We start from the raw sequence: 20,773 nt of genomic DNA, 5'->3' as shown, positions 1-20,773 counted from the left end.
ATTTCAAATTTATAACAATTCAGAGGAAGGGACTTTACATGTTCCATTTCAGGGGAGGCTCCTGCCTTCCTTAACACACACCTATCTTTTCAAACCAAGACACAAACACAGAAATTCAAGAAAGGATTTTTACACACAAATAAAGCCTAGTAAATAATGACATGCCTATGTCTTCCTAGACAGGGATAAGATTGGCAGTAGCAAGGCAAATACTTCAGTTTTGTCCCTGGTGGCATTCAGAGCACACAAACAGCACACAACCCTTGCCTATGCTGTAAATTGACCCTGTGTCCAGCACACATTTCCTGCTGGATTTCCAGCAGTCCTGTGCAAACCTCATAAATAAACTAGAAAAACTGGTATTTTACCAGTGGTTCTTACTTCTTCTTGGAACCAAAATTCTGAACTGACCTTCATTCCTCAACAGCTTGACACAGCCCCTCCTGCATAGCTGAAAGCGTTCTAAGCTTTTGAAAGTGTTTAAAGATGCTTGTCACACTTGGCTTCAGTGGATTTTTGGAGAACTGATCAAGCCTGGGTGCTTTCCCACATCTTACACTGTGGTGAAAGAGGCCTCTTGGAGTTGGCTTGTTCCTACACTAAAGGATCTTAGTGCCAAATTTCCATCATACTCCCTGTTTGCAGCCACATCCCTGTTTGGCAGTGTCACGTGGACTTTGTTGGGACAGCTTCAGTGTCTCAAAGCCACACAGTCTGACCAAGGTTCAGCTTGTGGCTCTTGAAGGGTTTTCCAGGAAGCTCTAAGATAGGGAACTTGTCAAGCAATGATGCCAAGAACAAACTGATCATTTCATGAGGGAGATTTTCCCCTCCCAAACCTCTGACTTAGTGTTTAAAGAAATTCCTGAGCCATCAAGCGAAGGTGAATCATTATCTCATAGCATGAGGAACAAGGTAAGTATAAGGTGGTTTTATTTTCAGGCCTGAGATGGCTGTCAGAAAAAAAGACAGTAGAATTTATTCTGTTTATGGGCTAAAATGTCAAATAGTGCACCAGCCTCTCAATTCATTGGCAAGGTTGTGGTTTACTTCTTTAAAGGCAGATGAAGAAACTGTGGGCCCTGCCAGCTGCCCTGCAGCCAAATGTCTCTGAATTGCCTTATCAGTGACCCATCCCAGAATGGGAATGTTCTGACATCATACTTGCTTAAATCAGAAAAAACATTTCCTTTGCCCTGATAACTGAGGGAGGAGAAATAATTAGTCTGAATTTCAGATTCTGCACAAGGGCAATGAATTTCTCCCAGGGGTGTCTGTGTTTGTGCTGGAATTACAACACAGAGAGCTGGAGTGACTGCCTGGGGAACAAAATTATTCCTAATCATGGAATTAGGAGAGAAGGGACAGGGAAAGGTATCAATAAGAAATGCTCAGTTCTTCCCTTGTCTTTATGCAGGGCCACTATCCCAATGCCATTTCCAAATGGTGTCTAATTTATACCTGCAGGTCTAAATATTCCCCTGTCTTCTAGAGGAAATCCATCCCAGTGGCATCCTCATTACTGTGAAGTTTTCCAGGGGTTTTGGTTGAGCTTCCTGGATGCCATTTAAGCCTGTGGCTATTTCTGCTGCTGTTGGTGTCTCTGACAGTTCCTGGTGCTGCAGTGACCAAACCAGACACAGCACTGCAGCTCAGACCTTGTGCTGAAGTCAGCCTAAGCTCTTGCACTTCTTTTTTATAGGTCCCAGTATAATTGTATTTTTGGGGGCAATGACAGAATATTATAAACCAATTTCAGCTTGTGACTCTCTAGCTTCACCATAGAAGTGCCACTTAATGGGCCATTCTCCATTCCAAATATGAGCTGTTGATTAATCCTGATGAAGTGTAGCAACTTGCTCTCATTTTTATAAAAGTTCATTTGGTTTTTAGACCCTTTTTCTAGTTTGTCTGCCTTGTTTAGAATTCTAGTCCTCTCCCAGCATTGCTTATAACCTCCAGGCTGAAGCTACATCTTAAATAACCACTTTGCTTATTCATTATCTAGTTGTCTAATGAAATGCTGAATAACCCCTGAACTGATTCTTTGCAGTCCTGATGTGATCTTCCCATGGGGACAGTGACCCTCTGCTAACTTCCAGCAGTGACCCAGCCAGTTTTGCTGGCCTCAGAGAGGTTTCCTTAGTTTGCTCCTGACAATGCAGTGTGACACAGCCCTGAAATTGATTAAATTTGGCTTTTCTTATCTGCAAGGCCTGTAACCCTGCCACAGAAGGACACCAAACTAGTTTGACTTCATTCTTGACAAATAGCTCTTATTTGCAATTCCAGTTCTTGTTTTTCAAACACTTACAAAATGTTGGTGGGATTATTGCTTGAAAAACGTTCTCAGGGGTGGACGGTAAATTGGCTTGTGTGTAGTTTTCCAGTTCTCTTCCTCATTTTAAACACAGCCACTGCACTTATGCTTTTCCAAGACTGGCATAAGTCACATCTTCCCTGAGCTCTCAGCAATAATTGCCTATGATGGTTGTTCTAGGTTCTTCTTTCAATCTCCTGTGGTAGGTCTAGTGATGGCCCTGAGTAAAAAGAGAGCTCCAGGCTGATCAAAACATAGAAAAGGGACTATCACCAGCCTGCAAGCATCAGTAACCAAAGTAAATTTCTGCTAAATGTTTTTACCTAAAACATGTTCACTGGTATTAGTTGTGTGAGCCTTCTGCTCACCTTGTTTTCATTGGCAGATAACAGAGATGCTTAGTTCTGCACCACTTTGCAAGGCAACAACTTGATTAACTTTCCCCTTCTGCTGAACAGAGAAGAAACTCTTCCCTTGGCTTTTGTCTTCCTTATTTCATTTCCCCTTGTGTTTAAAGGATGCTTTCTTGCTGTTCTTCCTGTTTCACACTGCCTGTGTCTGGTTTTGTGTCTTGGCCTCTCTGGGCCCATGCCTGGGGTTATTCTCCTGCCCTTCTGTCCTTCAGGTCATGCTGACCAGACACAGATTCTTCTGTGCCTGGGGTTTTTCCTTCTGTTTGAGCCCAACAAAGGGCTGATGGCCATGTGAGTGGGCAATGGTGTAACACTTCATATTAGGCTGGGATTAACTGCCCTGTTTGCCATGTGTGCCCATGACTGTAACAATGGAATTAGTTCTGAGACCAGAACCTTTGCCTGCATCTTCTTTTATGCACACATATTCAACTCAGGCCTTTGATGTAAGTCATTTTCACTGGATATATAAATTTTCTTCCCCCACTTCAAAGATGTAACTTTTAGTACCTGTAACACTTAGGAATCAATAAAAAATTTTCCTGGGAAGCCACCAGATGTTTATCCTCACTAATCATCTTCCCCTTAAATGCCTGATCATTCTGATTGCTTTGGAGGAAATTCTTTCTCTCTTTTAGCAAACAATTATTAGGTGTGTATTCTCTGTAGAAAAAGAAAATTAAGTAAAAATATTTCTGGCAGCCCTCTGGGATTCACTGTGTTATTTTTCAGACACTAAATGGACTTCTGTGAATCTCTTGGAATTTTCTTGTCTTCCAAAGTTAATTTAGTACTGGTATTCCTTAGCTGTGGTGATACCCAATAGTGAATGTAATAGCAAAGCAAGTCATACAAATGTTTTTATGTGTCTCTCCTCTTCGGCTTTGTTGGAGGTGAGAAAATAGCACAGAGTTCTGGAAGTTTTCCATGCAGACTGGCTCCTGTTCTCTGTGAATTTAGAACTACACCTTGGACCACGTGGTTCTGTTAGCAGGAGGAGTTAGAAACTTTTTTCATGCTTCTTAAAGACCCTGGCATTTGACACAAAAACTGGCCAGACTCTCTAAGTGTAATGTCTGGCTGTTTTATGTTGGCACTGAGAAGAGGGGGAAAAAAATTACATAGTTTTAAGCTTAGTAGCATAAGTGACACTGAAATAACACCTTGTACCCCTTTAGGTGGTGGATACAGAATGCCCTACTGTAGATATCACAGTAGTTAGAATTTTAGAAAAGACTGCATTGATACCTTGAAAAAATATTAGAATAAGCAGTGCTTTCTACCTCATCAAAGGTTATTGCACCTGTAGGAAATTCCTTCCTGTCCCTTTCTTGAAACTCATGTATGAAAAGTGGGTATAGCTATGGGACCATAATGAGGGTATGGGCAAGAAACTCATATGCCAGGGCGAATAGAAGTGTGAGAATTTTGGATTTTGTGCCAGAATTTCCATTTGATGTTATTTAAAACTGAAATCATGGCTAGACAGTGTGACCAGCCCTGGATGAGTGTACAGCCAAGCTCTATAATGTTTGTTTATATCCTGGCTCTTGTGGAGCTGCTCCTTTAACAGGCCTGGGAGGCCTGGGATGAGACAAACAATGTAAAACTGGTCCATCTCACACAGCCTCACTTCAGGCATCCAGCATCAGAGCTTGGATAAGGAGTCTCAGCTTCTCATAGAGCCAGTGAAGACATTTTGGTGCATATGTGTGCCCAGACTCACGTCATGAAGATCCCAGTGGCTGAGACCTTCTGCTGGACCTTCCACACAAGGGAATTTGAGTTACAGCTGCACTGTGGGCTAAAAATTTGTCAGTGTGTCATTCTTGTAGGAATTGCTTCCATAACTCTGGGCTATCCCCTGCAAAATCCTCTCTTGCATGTCCACTTTTCCAGAAAGTCCTGTGAGAGGACTTTAAAACTAACCTGATCCAAAAGCACAAGCATTGAAGGGAGGGCTGTAAGAGGTGGTTCTGAAGAAGCCACAGGAACAAGTGAAATAGAAGCAGAGAGCAGGGCTGGTAAAAGCCTCTAGGGCTGAAAAAAGGCAAGGATAAACTATGTCTATGTCTATGTCTGGGAAGACTGACACCTCCACAGCCTGGCAGGGTGGTTATTCTGTACAGGCCAGGAAGGCTGGAGCCTCTCCTTGGTGAGAGGAGATGGAGTGTCCTTCTGTGAGAACAACAAAGCCATAAATTGAACAGTTATGCTGCAAAATGAGCCTTTAATCATGCTCTGGGGCAAGCAGGTAGGTGTTAGAAAATCTCTTTCTCTTTTCCAAAAGGTATCACCTCCCCTGTCTGAATGCTTGGTTTCAGCCAGGTGCTTACACAGATTCCCTGTCCAGGAAGTTTCCTGCTTTAACTTTGTCAGGACACAACAAACAAACAAACAAACAAACAAACAAACAAATAAATAAATAAGGGCTGATCCCACATCAAAAGTTGAGCTTGAGGTGAGCATCCTTAAACTTTTGCAGTGTGTAGGTTTTGGCTGGGCTCTTATCATGGTCACCCTAATGTGATGCTGCAGGATCTGTTTTCATGGTTGGTCCATGTGCCAGGGATGCTGTTGTCCACAAGGTCTCATTTTTAGTGTAGTAAGACCATAATGGATTCTTCCCCAAAGTACAGGGTATCATCAGCAGGCCCTGCAACTTCATTTATCCAAGCAAACTTCTGAGTTTTTCTCTCATTTGATGCCTCACAGAATGAAATCTCACTTTAAGTGTGTTACAGCTAAAGCAAGGGCTGGGAGCTGTGTATTTCAGCACAGTCCCTTCAGGAATAACAGCAACAAACACAGAAATTGCCCAAGACTCTCCTATGTGGGTGGCAGCAGCCAGTGTCTGCCAAGGAGAGGGCATGGCCTTTGGGAGCAGAGGAGGAGTGCAGCAGTGACCACCCATCACATTGTGGTCCCTTTAAATCTTCTTCTCCACTTGGCAGCTCCAATTTTTCAGCGTTGCTATAGCAAATCTCCATGGCAATGACCCTAATCGGGGAAGGGGGGATGCTGAAGGGGCGCATGCTCACAGTGGCTGCTGGAGCCTTGCCTGCTCTGCACAGCTGCTCCAAGGCTCTGGCTCACTGGCAAGGAGAAGGAGCAGGTACTGGGCGAGCTGGTCCTTGGGGTGCATCTGGGGCCCACGGCGTGGCCGGCAGCGGAGTGTGCGAGTGGGTTTGTGCGTGCACGGGGTCTGGGCTTATCACATCTCACCCACCTCCTTGTGAGCAGCCTGCAGGGAGCAAACTGCTGAATTTTCACTGCTTCTCCTCGTTGCAGGCAGGGAAGACAGCTTGAATTATTGATGAGAGCGATGGCGCCCGTGCGGAGCGAGGTGCGGGTGGGGATCCTGCTGCTGTGGCTGCTCAGCCTGCTCAGCGCCAGGCTGGTGGGAGCTGGCCAGGACCCCGGGAGTGCCATCCCAGCAGAAAGTAGGTACCTGCTGCACCCTGTCCTGCCTGCCTTCCTCCACTGCCCCCAGCAGCCACACGGGCTCTCTGCTCCAGGGGAACCTGGTGTTGCCTGATTAATGATGAGTGTGCCATGGCAGCAAAGCACGTGAAAATAACAGTGACAGAAACAGCATGCAAGCAAAGGATTTGTAGTTATTTAGGAAAAAAATGCTAACTGCAAACTCTTAATTTTCATTTGAGCTTGTGCTCAAGCTCTTTGTTTGTAGGTCTTTTAGATCTGCTTCTTGAGAGTTTCATTTCACTAGATAGTTTTAATTGATATACAGGGATTTGTCACAATAGCTATGATGTCCTTACTAGCCTGAGTATTGTTAGAAGAAAATTTGTGTGTATTTCTGCTGGGGCATTGCATCTTGCTTATTTTAGTATTTGGTTGGAACAATAGGTCAAGTTCAACTTTCTTGTAGCTACTACAAATCAACACAGGGGATGTTTATTCAAACAGGGCATTTGTAAAGCCAATACAAATGTCTGAAATCCTGCAAACCTAAAAAAGAAATAAATTTAACAGACTGGTTTGAGCACACCACAGAGCTGGGAGCTCTTGAATGTGGATCACAGCTCTATATGAGCTTCCTCTGTCATTTTGAGTAAGTCTCTAAACTTTCTCAGCTCCAAAATGAGGCAATAGTTCAAAGCTATTAGGGGATGGAGTCAATGTTCTCGGGGTGTTTTGGTGACAGCAAGTGGGAAATAGCCTCTCATTAGAAACATTAAATGTTCTCTGGGAAAAAAACAACGAAGAAAGATAATTGCATAAAAACAAATCTCTAGTTCTTAGTCATGCTTACTTTGTATCACAGCTATGACTATCAAAATATTTAATACAAGGTCTGATTTTGTCACTGAATTTTATTCACAATTAATTCTATTAGATGAAACTAATGAGACATAGATGTTGAACTTCTTTCTTTTTCCATTATCTTCTTTTTTCTTTTTTTATTAGGGCTAAGTTTTGGTCTGTTCTAAACCAGATCTCACTGCTATTTTGTGTCTCTCTTTCCTAGGAATTCATTAATTCTAATAAGTTTTGTGATGAGTAGTCCATTTTATCTCCTCAAAGAGAAAATCAGGCTTGGAAAAGAAATTGTTCGTACTCTTTGTGTGTCTGTGTCAGCACAGGCAAGTGAACACATTTGGGAAAATGTATACAGGAGTTTCTTGTTCTGCTTGTGTAGTGAAAATTCCCATTTGAGCTGTAGAACAAAACTCTTGGCCAGGGTTTCTGACCCAGGTCTCACAGAATTATAAAAGCACAGAAAGGTGGGAAGGACCTTTAGAGCTCATCTGGTCCCACCCCCTGCCATGGGCTGGGACATCTTCAACTTGATCAGAGTGGAGTTCAACCTGACCTTGAACATTTCCTGGGATGGGGCATCTGCCACCTCTCTGGGCAACCCATGCCAGTGCCTCACCACTCTCACAGTAAAAAACTTCTTCTTAACTAATTTAAATTGACCCTCTTTTATTTCAAAACCCTTTGACCTATCACAGCAGGCCCCACAAAAGAAGTCTGTCCCATCCTCCTTATAGTATCAAGGAGTCTTTTAACCATCTTATTACCCTCCTCTAGCCAGGCTGTGGAGTCCTTGAAAAGCCTTGAGGAAGATTCCTTGTCTTGTGTGGAATGAAGGGCAGGTCAGAGAGTTTCTGTGGCAGTGTTACCCAGAGACACACTGCCCCATCCCAAGGAACAGAGGCTGTGAGCACTGCTACAAAAGCATAATGCTCTTTCTGTCTGAGACCAGGCCAGGAGCAAGGCTGTCAGCTGAGCAGTGAATTGGAAATTGTTTTGGGCTGCTGCAGGGACAGAGTTTTATAGCCTCGAGGAGCTCCTGATGGTCCTCATCAGCCACTATTTGGGAGAGTGCTGCATAGCTGCTAAGTGCTCCAGACACTTTCCTTTGCCTGTCAGGGCTCTTCCTGATGGTTAACCTGTGAAACTCTTCCCTTAGGACACGGTGGGTGCTGAATGTTTGTGTGAGATTGCAGAACCAATTGGTAAAATTCAAGGGAAAAAAATCCTAGCAAGGGCTGTTAGATACAGGGGCATTTCTTCTGGCTCAGGAGCTGCCTTAGCCTATTCCTGAGACCTGGGAGGGTGTTTGGGAATGCATCCCTCCAGACTTGCCCTGGTCTCATGCTCTTCTAAGGCACCCACTGCTGGCCATGAGGATATAACTGTGCCCAGGGATGCACCCTGGCATGGGGACATGACTGTACCAGTCCCTGCTAGGATGGACCCTGGCACACTTGTGCCCATGATAGGAGGCCAGTTGTCTGTCTGGAAGACAGAGCTGCCAGTTCCAGAGTGGAGCTATCCAATCCCATGCTCTCAAGGCTTGGGAATGCTCCCAGACTTTCAATATCCCTCCAGAGATGCAGACTGTGGGAGACTGGGCACTGGGTTGGGCTCTCCCCTTGGTGTGTCTAGTACAGACACTCCTGGATCTTTTCCTTCTTGATGCTCCATTGGTTCCATCTCCTCAGGAGCTGGTCCCTGTGGGCACTGACCCTTCCAGAGGGCACTGCCCCTACTGCTGCACTTGTGGCCTCCCTGTCAGCCCAGGCAAACTGCTGGGTGTGGGACCCTGCATGGCCCAGAGGGGAAAGGGTTCAGTGCATGTTCTTAACAGGGATGTGGGATGGGCTTGGGCCACATTTGGTGTCCTTCTGCAGGGCAGAGCAGTGGTGCTCGATGCTTTCTCTGCTCCCAGGTGTGTGACACGGCACTGGCAGCACGCCCATAGCAGGAACATTCCTGCATGGACCCCACGGTCTCTCTCCCACCTGGTGGGAGGAATGTGTCCCTCCTGCAGCAGCATGAGCAGGACAGGGGCAGCAATGCTCAGTACAAGTGTGGGAGGTGCAGGAGTCACAGGAGAGGAGCATGAGAGTGAGTCACAGATCTCTTTAGCAGTGCAGAGAGATCCTGTCCTATGTGAGGCACTGAGATCTGGCTGGGGCACCATCCCCTGCTCTCTGCCAGTCACACAGCCAGGCACAGCTCTTTATGCATAATTCTAATTAGCGATGATTAATTGTGTCCTTATGCTTTATTCACAGCACTTAGCATATGCAAAAGACTGTTCAAGTTTGAAGTGGTGCTACTAATACTCACAGATTATTTTCTTTAAAGTTCTCTGCAATCCACTAGAAAAAAATAAGTTATTTCCCCAACCTCCCATTGCATTTATAGCCCAGATCACCCACTGTGAAAGCTAAAATATGGAATCTGAAGACCAGAAGCTGGTGGGTCTGTTTTCATTAGCCAAGGAGCATGAAATACAAAGAATAAACACCAAGTGTATGCAAGGGGAAGTAAATTAGACTTACACAGTGCTTTCAGTCTCAGCTCTTCACCAAGAAGAAGCCAAGAAACACATTTTTTCTCTTCCCCTACTTCTCCCAAAACAGACAGACACATAAAGTCTTTGTGCTGACAGGACCCATGTAAAGAGTTAGAGCTGACTCTTGATAATTCTCATTATGTTGATCCACAGACCTGTTAAGCCTCCCCATGAATGATAGTCTGTTTCCAGCTGTCAGCAAGGAATTAATAGCACTCTGCTATACTTTGCTATGATGTGACTTAAGGTTTGGTTTCATGGCTGCTTTAAGCTGATGTAAGCCTGTACTGCCTCTGTCCTTCTCCTCTCCATAACCTGGTCTCCTCTCCTTGCACTGTTTCTTCTCCTGGCCCCAGAACTTGGGGATTGAGGATCTGCTCTGGGGGATAAAAGTCAGTGATCCAGCTGAGGGAGGAGCTGCATTGTCACTCCTGCTGTGAGCAAGTGGAAGAGTGAGATGCCATAGCCAAGGACAGAAAGCACAGTGGGACTGCTCCTATTGGCAACAGAACATATTTAGATTTGTTTGGTAAAACAGATGCTTAGATGTAATTCTCTTGGGGAAATGTCCATGGGCACCTTGCTGAAAATATTGTGGGCAGGAAGAGAGATCAAATCCACAGAAATAAGTCAGCTTAGCAGCTCAGCTCTTCATTTTGGAAAGCAGACCAAGGCAGAGAGTGATGGAGAACATCAAAGTCATAAGTGGGACAAAGTTGGTGATTATTTAATAACTGCCTCTTCCACTGCAAAAATTAGAGGCAGGAAATGAAAGCAGCAGATGTCAACTTCAGAGCAGACAGGAATGGTATTTTGTTCACCCAGTGAATAGCTGAGCTGGGGAACTCATTGACACAGGATGTTGCAGATGACAAAAGTTTACATGGATTCAGGAAGCAACAGTGCAAATTAATGTGAGAAAAATTTGTGGAGGGCTTATCAGCTATAGAATCATCAGCCAGATGCAGGATATCCTCCAGCCTCCTGGTAGGCTAGGAGAACATTGCTAGACACTTACTCTTGTATCTTCCTCGAGTATCTGCCATTGGCTACTGGCTCCCAGGGATGCTGAGCTGACCCAGAGACAGCAGTGCCTGGAGAAGGATCCTCCACCACAGAGCACAGCCCAAGAAATGACAATAAAGAGGGAATATCCTGTTGTGTGGTAAAACTGGCTGCAGGTGCACTCTGACTTTGGAGAGCAGTGCTGTGTTGGGAGCTTTGCAGGTGCTGATTCACCCTCAGAGCTGCACAGGCAGGTGTCCTCTGTGCCACCACCCTTCTGCTGCAGATGTTTTGATACCAGGGCAGCTGCTTTCCCAGGACTGGCACAAGTAAATAACCACTTGGCATGGTTGGCACAAGTGAAATAACCACTTGGCATGGTTGTGCCATTCCACTTGTGCCTCCCTGGCCACACAGGAGCTCTTGGCTGTCATAAATACCAACAATTGCTCCCTCCCAACCATCCCATCACAGCTTCCACAAAGCCCTGGGAATTCTTCCTGTGTGACAAGCAGTGACAGACTATGGAATGCATGGCTCTCCTCAAAAGTGCTTTCTCCCCACTGCAGAAGCAGGAGACATTAATTTATCACCTGAATCGTTATTATTATTTTTGTCTCCTTCAGGTTCTGATTTTGAGAACACTTTGGTGCTTGTCAGCACTTCAGGGCATGCAGCACCTCCCTGAGGTGGAGCCAGGGCAAGGTGTTTCTGAGCAGACCAGAGTGAGAGGGAGCAGGGCATGACACCAAGGGAATGATGGATTTGCTGACAGCAGTCTGAGCATGCAGGCTCTTTCTAAGGGCTCTGTTTCATGCTCTGAAGTGGAAACAATTAAATTACTGCAATACTGAAAGCAGGAGGAGGTTGAGTGTCTTTAAAGTGTGCTCAAACTACTCCTGTGCCTGGAGAGGCAGAGTCTTTGTGAGCAATGCTGTTCTGACAGAGGTGGGGACTTTGCATCTCCTCACAGAATGGGAATTAAATCCCTAGCTTGATCCCCAGCTCTCCCAGAGACGCCACTTGCACTGAGGGGAGATGGAGAAGGACAGGTAAGAGAGAAGCTCCTGCTGAAGAGATCAAAACCCCTGAGAGTCTTGCTGAGGACTGACAAGCACTCTGGTTGCTCCCTTCCTCCAGGTACAAGTCAGAAGGCAGTGCTGGCAGCAGGGTGCCAGGCACAGATGGGTCCTGCAGGGCTGCTCAGCAGGTCCCTGGCTCCACACAGCTCCCCAGCAGCAGCTTTGCACCCTCTTTGGTCTGGTAGAGCAGCACAAGTGGCTGCATGAGGACAAGGATTTCAGCACTCCCCCCACCACTCTGTGATCAGTATGAAATGTCATCTTTCCCCATTGCCCCTGCTCTCCTCCAGCGTCTGCAATTTCTTCTTCTGAAAACTCACACATCATTAACTTCAAACAGTCAGAGATTGGTGCAGGGTGAATCCTGGCAGAGCAGAAATGCCAGATATTTAGAGAAAATTTGGTGGGTGTTTTCAGGTATGGTACTAGGAAGTCAAAAAAGCTCAGTCTGTGTGATTCTATTTTCTCCTTTGCCCTGTTTCTAAGTACCTCAAAGGAACCTACAAGTAAGATGAGGAGAGACACATATGGGGAGACACTTTTTACAAGACCATGTTGTGTCTTAGTTACAGTTCTTTCTGTAAACCCATTATTTAGTTTTCTTTATTTTTAGGGATGAGTATATTCACACTTGTGTACAGAGGTGCCACCTTCCTTGGACACATTTGGGACAACAGCAGAGAGGAGTCTCTACAGGAATTTAAAATTAGAAATTAAGACAAGATTGGAGATATTAATGTTCCAGAGGGAGTTAGCTGGAAATCTGGTCTGGTAGTATGGAAAGTAGTGAGCCATTTTAGTTGTCAAGTCCCCTCCTCCTCCAGTCTCTGCCTTTTCCCTGCCCTGCCCCTCTGTGCACACACACTGGCAGCAGCTGCAGAGCCAGTGGGATGCTTTGCATTCCTGGCAGAGAAAAAATACAGCAGCAGGTGAAAGGAAGCAAATACAGATCTGGCATTGTCCCTTGCCAAGCTGCTCTGTAAGAGCTCCTGTAAAAACAGACCTGCCTGTCTGGTTCCTGAACCACTGCAAACTGCTATTTTCAGTGTATCTGTTGAGAATTAACCCATGTCTGAGGAGGGGTAAGGATTTCAGCTCGAAGGGGAGAGGCTGGGGGCTGAAGCAGCAGGCAGGGTCAAGTCGGGGCCATGCTCGGAAAAGCACACACAGCAAAATACTCGGTGGTTTTTGCTGATCCTCTCACATCTGCACAAAGATAGATGCAGGCAGCCCTGGTTTTGCAAAAAGATGGATACAGGCAGCCCTGATTTTGCGCGCACGCAGGTGTGGGTGCCTGGTAAGAGTTGGAGTTTCTCCTGGCAAGCTGTCCGAGTATTCCTCCTGCTAAACTGTACTGCCAAACTCCACTTTCCTGCTGTGACAGTGATGTCTCTTCTGTCTCTCCCGGCAGGCCGGCCCTGTGTTGACTGCCACGCGTTCGAGTTCATGCAGAGGGCGTTGCAGGACCTGAGGAAGACGGCGTACAGCCTGGACACGCGGGTACGGCTCTGCAGGAGCGCTCTGCCTTTATCGCAGCCTTTCCCTCAGCCTTTATCTCCCCGGCGGCCAGGGCTGCCTGGCTGGCTGCAGCAGACGTGACATCCCTGCTGACTCACCCCCATGCCAGCAAATAGGTTTATAGCAAGCACAGATCGTTTTTCACAGCCTGCAGAGGTTCGGTAATGATCATCTGCTCTGACTTCTTGCATAACGGTCTCAGGAATTACCTCAGACAGTCCCTGCACCAAAGGGAGAGGGAAAAAAGATGTACAAAGGAGAGGAAAACAAGACAGATGATTTGCTCTGTGCCTCACACCATTGCTGCGGGCTGAGCATTCGCTGGGCAGGAGCAGAGATGAGCAGGAGAGAGAGAAGGGGCAGGGCGGGCAGAGGAGAAGGAAGCCCACTCACACCCTTTGCTCAGGGATTGATGCTTTGTGGAAAAGGGAGAAGCACATTTTTTCATGCATTTATCACAGCACACAGGGGATTCTGCCACTTCACATGCCAGTGTCCAGAGGTCTCAGTGAGCAAAATGAGGGTGTGTTAAATGCCCTGATTTTAGTGATTCTTATATGTGTGGGTTTGTAAATATGTGCAAACTGGCTGGGGTACGATTTCCACAGTGGTTCAGCTGCTGAAGTTGGCAAGAGGCAGGAGGGCTCACTCCTCTAATAAAGCCCCTCCTTGCATGTCTTGTCCTACCACTCCTTCCTTTGAGCAGGGCCATCCCTCTTGGCAGGTGAGAGGGCTCCTTGCTCCTTTACAGTCACACTCAGCTCAGTTGTCATTCCCAGAAAAGCCAACCAAAGGGACATAAATCAATTATGTGTCTCAAACCATCAGTCAATTATGTAGCTTTGCCTTTGGGTTCTTGTGACCTTGGGCAGCCATGTCAGGCCCTACACCATAAAGCTGGAGTGACTTCATCTTTCTTGGGCTATCAATAGCAAACTGATTAGGACAAAGTTCTGAGTGTGGGTTACATCCCAAAAGTTTCCCATGCACTTGAGTAATAATAAATAACTCTTAAGTGGTAAAGTGTCAGTAGAGGGGCTTTACTTCCAGCAGCTGTGCTGGGCTCTTCTGGCGCATAGCAGAGTTCCACTTGGATTAGGGTCAGCTGAAATGTTTTGTACTTACACATGACATGTCAAGACCAGGTGCAATTGCAGCTGTGCTGGTTCTTATGCTGTCAACAGGCTTTGCTGGAAAGTTAAAGATATTTTTGAATGCAATGGAGGAAGCACAATTCCTTAATCCCAGCCACAGAGGTGTTCAGATGTGTCTGTGATGTCTATTCTGTCTGCAGAGTGGACAGAGAGCAGCGCTGTCTTGGGAGAGGTGAGGCAGAATAGAAAGGGAGGAGCTGGTGCCAAGGTGCCACAAGATTAATTTCTGTTTCTGTGAGGACCTGGACAGGCCTGACATGCCAAGGCACTGACTGAGACAGCTCCCAGTGTTACAGAGCAAGGGGCACAGGAACAGTGCATCACAAAACCAAACAGAACCCGTTGTTTGTAAGATCACCCACCCTTAGACAACTGAGCTTAACACTACTAGTAAATAAAGGCTGTATTGCTGTACACATTTCCCAGCCTTTGGACTGATACTCCAAAGGGCTTTCTATCAGAGATGCTTTGGTTAAACACAAATTATTGATGCAGAGATACTAAAGTGAACTGCAGCAGCCAAGGCCCTACAAATGGCACACTGTGGCCTTCTATACTCTGACAGGTAGAGCTTCCATATCCTTACTCCACTGCTGATGCTTGGCCCATGTTGACCAGCTATAATTTCTCAAGTTTGACACACAAACAACTTCACTGAATAACTCCTGAGTCTTGGAAATTGTTGCTACAAGGGCAAGCCCCATGCAGGATTGCTCCTGCATATCAGGGACTTTCTAAGCCAATGCCATCAAGGCCACAATTAATTCTTGTAATTGATACCTCTCTTTTACAGTCTTTCAGTTTGCAATTGAGTACTCCCAGAGCTGCTCTTCCTGCCCGTAAATAGACCTGAGTGACGCCCAGGCAGAGTTTGTGGTAGCAGTGACAGCTTGTTGGCCTTGCTGTGAAATCCAATAAGCCTGTTTGATGTTAAGATGATTCTATGATTTCTCCTGGGCTCCCAACAATGGGAGCATTCACTCATCCAAGATTTCATTGTGCAAGCAGGGAGCAGTGTTGAGCAGTGCCTGCCGCTGCGCTGAGCTGAAAAGTGAAAGCAGGCAAGGAATGTGAAAAACCCTCTTTAATGCAAAGGTGGATGTCAAAAGTTGGAGTTGAGGAGGATACAGGGCTGGGGAGAGGAGAGAAAGCTGTTCTGAAACAGCCTGTCCTGCACAAGCTTGCAGTCTGAGAAGAAGAAGTGAATAACAGAGAGTGGGCACTGCTGGGGGACAGAGGTGCTGCTGCCCAGGCCAGGCAGGAGGAGAGCAGGACCTACACAGGAGTGCCCAGCTTCTCCTTTGGAAAGCTTCTCCTTCTCCTTCTCCTTCTCCTTCTCCTTCTCCTTCTCCTTCTCCTTCTCCTTCTCCTTCTCCTTCTCCTTCTCCTTCTCCTTCTCCTTCTCCTTCTCCTTCTCCTTCTCCTTCTCCTTCTCCTTCTCCTTCTCCTTCTCCTTCTCCTTCTCCTTCTCCTTCTCCTTCTCCTCCTCCTCCTCCTCCTCCTCCTCCTCCTTGGTTAATTAGCCTTTTGCTGTGTCTAGTGTCTCAGGAGGTATCAGGACAGAGGAGAACCAGCAGGCTGAAGACCTTGTTTCATAGAGCTTTGAGATAATTTCTTAACAAGTGGGTTTCAATCTCTAATGGGTTTTTGTAGTGTAGATGGGAAACCCATTTACAGTGAATTTAAACCCACTAAATTCATTTTTTCTCCCCTCAAGAAACTCTTCAAAGCCAGTCTGCAAACTGCTTGAGGGACCACAGACCACAGGGTGAAAAACCACAAGATATGCTCAGGAAGAAATTTCTCTTCAGTCACAATTGCACTTGCTGATGTGAATTCCTTACACCAACAATCTTGAGTCCCATGAGAAACTGGCTTCTGAAATAATGGTGCCATGCAAAAGATTCAGCCTTTGTTTCTCCAAAAGTGTGACAAGAATCCACAAAATATTTGTTATTTGATCACAACTAAATAAATTATACTTGAATATATTTAAATATCTAAAATTATATTTTCCCCTGTATACAGAGCAAAAAAAGAGCTTGGAAATGCTTTTCCACTAAGGAGCTCCAAATACAACACCAAGTAATTCTAAATGATGTATATTTGGAATGGTTTTTAAGCTTTTGCTCAAGTACTGATATTAAAGCAGCTGTCAGTAATTTAACTCAGATTGAAATAGGAACCACACACTCAGACCTAGATCTGCCTTGAAGGATTATGAGTTTCAGACAATAGGGTTAGACTGACAGCTGGATTCAACTCAGAGCTGTTCTAGAAAACAGCAGTGTAACTGAGAGCACAACTGGCTCCTCAGCACTTGCTCTCTGGTGCAATTAAATTATACAGGACTGAAGGCATCATCAACAGGAAGCCATCAATCACCACGAAGGAATTAAGAGCAGTGCAGTTGAAAGTGGAATCTGTCGCAGCTCTTATAAAGGACACTTTAATAATTTTGACAGCCTACTCCCTAGAAGTTAACTGTGAAAATGAAAACATTCAAACTATAAAAATACTCTCCCTGCATCTCAGTTCTGAATATACTCGCTTCATCACTTTTTCTGGATGAAAACCAGCACTAAGAGCTATGATTTTTCACTCAGTAGAGCACCTTGGCTACAGCTGTGCAGAGGGATTAGATCTAATCAATTATATACTCTTTTAAAGCAATATATTCAGTTCTTTGATTTCATGGATTTTTGTTTGGCTTTTTTTTTTTTTTCAGACAGAAACCCTCCTCCTGAGAGCAGAAAAGAGAGGCCTGTGTGATTGCTTTCATGCAATACACTGAAATGAGCACTGGGATTTGGCCAATGGACATATATTCATTTTTAAAAAGCTGTTCAGTAAATTACAGGAAGATACAGAGTGCAATTTGTGCCCCACCATAAGGAAAAGCATTTTTATCAAAACAGGTATAGCTCAGATTATTTTTGCTTTGTTGTGGTTTGTCATAAGTCTATGTGATATTGCATCTGCAAACGTCAAGGGAAGAAACAATGTCAAAGTCTTGCTTATGGGTTTTATGCAAGGATAGCATCCTGCTTTGTTGGTATTTCAAAAATTGTCCTTGGACTCTCAGGCCAACCTCTTGGCTTGTATGAATTGCCATAGATCTGTGAAAGTCAGTGAAGTGAAAATTTTTAATGTATTTGTAGAAGAATAACATGAAAAGGAAGGTGCTTTACAATCATGCATAGATAAACATTTACAAACAAGCAGACTGGGCATTATCTAGAAATTAATAATTATCAGTGACTGCTTGGCAGTCCAAGGAAGGGATTTGTTCCCCAATTGTATCAAAAGTCCAGGGCACAGCAAACACAGTAATCTGTCTCTCAGTTTTGATTTCTTCAGAGCCACACAGTAGCTGTGATCTTTTTGGAGCGACTTATTAAGTATCTAATGTGATCAGTAACATTTGTAATCACATGAATACTGCCTGGCAGTTGAACTGATTGCGTCTGCCAAAATCTTCTGGAGAAGTGTCTTTCATTAAGCAAATCACATGCTGGATTGAACCACTCAAAGTGGCCTCTACAGAGAGCTTTGGCAGAGAGCCTACACAATGCCTGCCTGCCCAGGAGTCTCTTGCAAACTGTATTTTGGGAAATGCTTAACTTCTACCAAAATGGTCCTTAGCTCTTGCATGGACTCTGCACTCCATCAGGGTGGGTTACAGTGCTGATGTTATTTGTATTTCTGCTGCAGAGACAAGAGAGAACAAACCAATTTCAGCAGTGTAGTAGACAACAATATTGTGCCTTGTTACTCTTTAAATGAGAATAGCAAGTCCTTTCTCATTGTTTGCATTTTTTCCTTTATTTTGGGAAGAACAGAAAATAGCCCCAGTGGAAAGTTCCTGTTGATAACAATACATTTTTCATTGGGCTTAAAACATCATCCCCAAAGCAGAGATTTGTGTATCAGCTTGAGCATCAGGCTCAAAACTTTTATACAAACAAGAATATTGAAACAGATTCAACAAAAAAAAGTAGTTTTCAAAGTCATTTTACGAATTCTTTTCAGTATGTCTGTCTTTCTGTGGGTGGCTGGTGTTTTTGATATTGTGCTCTCAGCCTGCTCAGTAAGTTGGGATGGAAGCTATCTGTATGTTTCCAAACTGCTTCTCTCCCATTTCTTCTGCAACACAGAACACAAGGAAATAGGGAACTTTGACCTACTGCCAGCTTATTATTTCATGTGCAGTCCTACTCAGTAACACAAAGGAGCATGTTGCCATATATTTTCTAAAGTTGTTTGAAAGGCGTGTGATTCTCAGCAAGGAAAACCTTCCTTGCACCTGCATTTCAAATAAAAAATCCCCTTTGTCCTTTGTAGTATTGCAGCAAACCCCTTTATAGGACCTTGGGACCTGTTTTGTGTACAAGAGAAGCAGCATGACACAGCAGCAGCTCCCTTCTTGTAGCATCACACTGCACTGTGGCACTGTCAGTAGAGCAGTAGAGATTTCCCTCATTGACCAAATTTTATTGTTCAAAGAAAACAGTAGGATGAACACAGCTTCCTTGCAAAATACCAGCCTTTGGCTTCTTTACTCCCACTTATATTTGGACCAAAGTAATGCACAGCTTTTAAGCCAGTTTTTTGCAGGAGATGGAGTCCCAGCACTGAACCTGTGAATTTTCCAGCACAGCTCCCCTTTTCAGAGGGCAGCATGTCTGTGGTTGGTATTGATATTGTGCATGCTTATTCTGCTGGAACCCTAAAGAATCTTGCAAATCCTCTTACAAAAACTGGGTTTTTTGTTCATGTTTTCATTTAGAAATATGGTTGCTCACAGTTGAGTTTTGATATATGCAGCTTATTACAATGTAAAGGTGGAATGAATGACAAGTGGATGTTGTCTGACTCCCAAAGGGATTAGAGTGACACTGCAACTTTATGGTTCTAACAGAGTGATTATTCTGTACTTCTCTTTGTCTATAATACAACACAATAAAAGGGCAAGATGCATTACAGTATTTGGTGTGCTTTATTTCTGATTCGACAAATTGATGGTGCTTATGCATTAATTAATGCCTGTTCTTTAATTAGGAGGAAAATACACAGAGAAAAAATGCTATTTTTAATACAAAAATATGAAGACCTTGCATTTGGGCTAAATGTATTAATATATTCTAATTTGCTGAAGTAGAAAATCCAACTCACTCCTATTTGAAAAAAAGGTACAGCAATGATTTTGTGAGTTTCTTTAAGGACCCCTTGCTCTATACTTGATGGTTTTGATAAAGTTCCTTATAATTGCAGGATGGCATGAAGAAAAATTGGAACTAGATAGTTTTAATTTATTTTTGCTCAGGAAGTGAATTTAAATTCAGAACCCCTTGAGTCTCCACTTACTAGAAGAAACCATGTATTTTGCAGAAGGATTTAATTGCAGGAGTACTTAAAGCAGAAAGTTTTCTCTCCCACCCAACACTTCTTTTGCTGCAGAGCCAAGGCAGTTCTCATGACCTTTTGAAGCCAAGCTGTGCCTTCTCTCCTCTTGGTGCAGTGCTGCTGCTGATAGCCCCGGGCACATGGTGTTTGTACACCGGGTGGAATGCAGGGGGTAGCCTGTGAAATTCACAGCCAAGTCCTCCCTGGAAGAAAAATGGCATAGTCATGTGAGTGTGGTGCTGTCTCTGGGCAGGCAAGGTGACAGAAATCCTGGTAATGATCCCCACAATTCCAGAGCTTCTCATACCTGAGCCAGTGGCTTCTTTGGATGTAATTCTGTGTGTGTTCTAAGTCAGTAGTTTTGGACTGAGTCTCAGAACAATTCTAGGAGACATGTCTGGATTTCATTCTGGAAATGGAAACACAGTTTACCTTGCTTGTAATGTAGAATCCTGTTAGGTAACATCAAAGCTCAGCAGTATTATTGCTAGCTGAATCTAGCTGGTGAATGGACTCTCTGGAATACTCTGAAAATCCTGTGGAATACCCTCTCCAGATGGAAAACTCATATTTAGAAAGCAGTTATGTCCCTGTACCCAGAACTGTCTGTCAGTAAATCCTGGGTGATCAGAGCATCTGACATGCATTCCCCATTTTCAGAGAAATAAAGTGTGGAAGTGTTTCCTTTAAGAGTGACCATGTGGTTTCTGTGCCCTTCTCTGCACCTGCCCCAGAGCAGGGGGAGCTCCTCCTGGAGCAGTGGGACTCATGGTTTGCACACAGACCTCACCCTGATGAGACAAAGCACTTGCTGAGCTGAAGGAGGCTAACAGGAACCCCGGCTCAGTTCAAAGTTTAGTTCAAATGCAATTTAAAAGCAGAAAGGCTCTGAGGCTGTTGAGCCTTTTGTGAGGCAGAGAAGCATAAAGGTTGTTTTCTTTTTGGAACTGGTGCAAGGCAGGAAATTTGCCCTTGCCTCTCTTGGCCTGCAGATAGAGCCCCTTACCTAAAGCAATGTTCTGCTCACTCCTTCCCTTGCC

The 20,773-nt window shown here is 44.7% G+C and overlaps 1 protein-coding gene across 1 annotated transcript; it reads left to right on the top strand.

Annotated features, from left to right (window-relative positions):
* Positions 1-903: 903 nt before the first annotated feature.
* Positions 904-19,307, top strand: NICOL1 (NELL2 interacting cell ontogeny regulator 1). The gene is made up of 5 exons (XM_059845677.1): positions 904-915; positions 5,688-5,848; positions 6,025-6,176; positions 13,067-13,155; positions 17,056-19,307. Exons 1-5 carry the CDS (start codon positions 904-906, stop codon positions 17,119-17,121), a joined length of 480 nt encoding a protein of 159 aa, XP_059701660.1. The 3' UTR covers positions 17,122-19,307.
* Positions 19,308-20,773: the final 1,466 nt, after the last annotated feature.

The sequence above is a fragment of the Haemorhous mexicanus genome, chromosome 4 (genome assembly GCF_027477595.1).
Source record: "Haemorhous mexicanus isolate bHaeMex1 chromosome 4, bHaeMex1.pri, whole genome shotgun sequence".
Taxonomy (NCBI): domain Eukaryota; kingdom Metazoa; phylum Chordata; class Aves; order Passeriformes; family Fringillidae; genus Haemorhous; species Haemorhous mexicanus.
The sequence above is the reverse complement of the archived record's forward strand: the minus strand, read 5'-3'. Positions and strand labels throughout refer to the sequence as shown.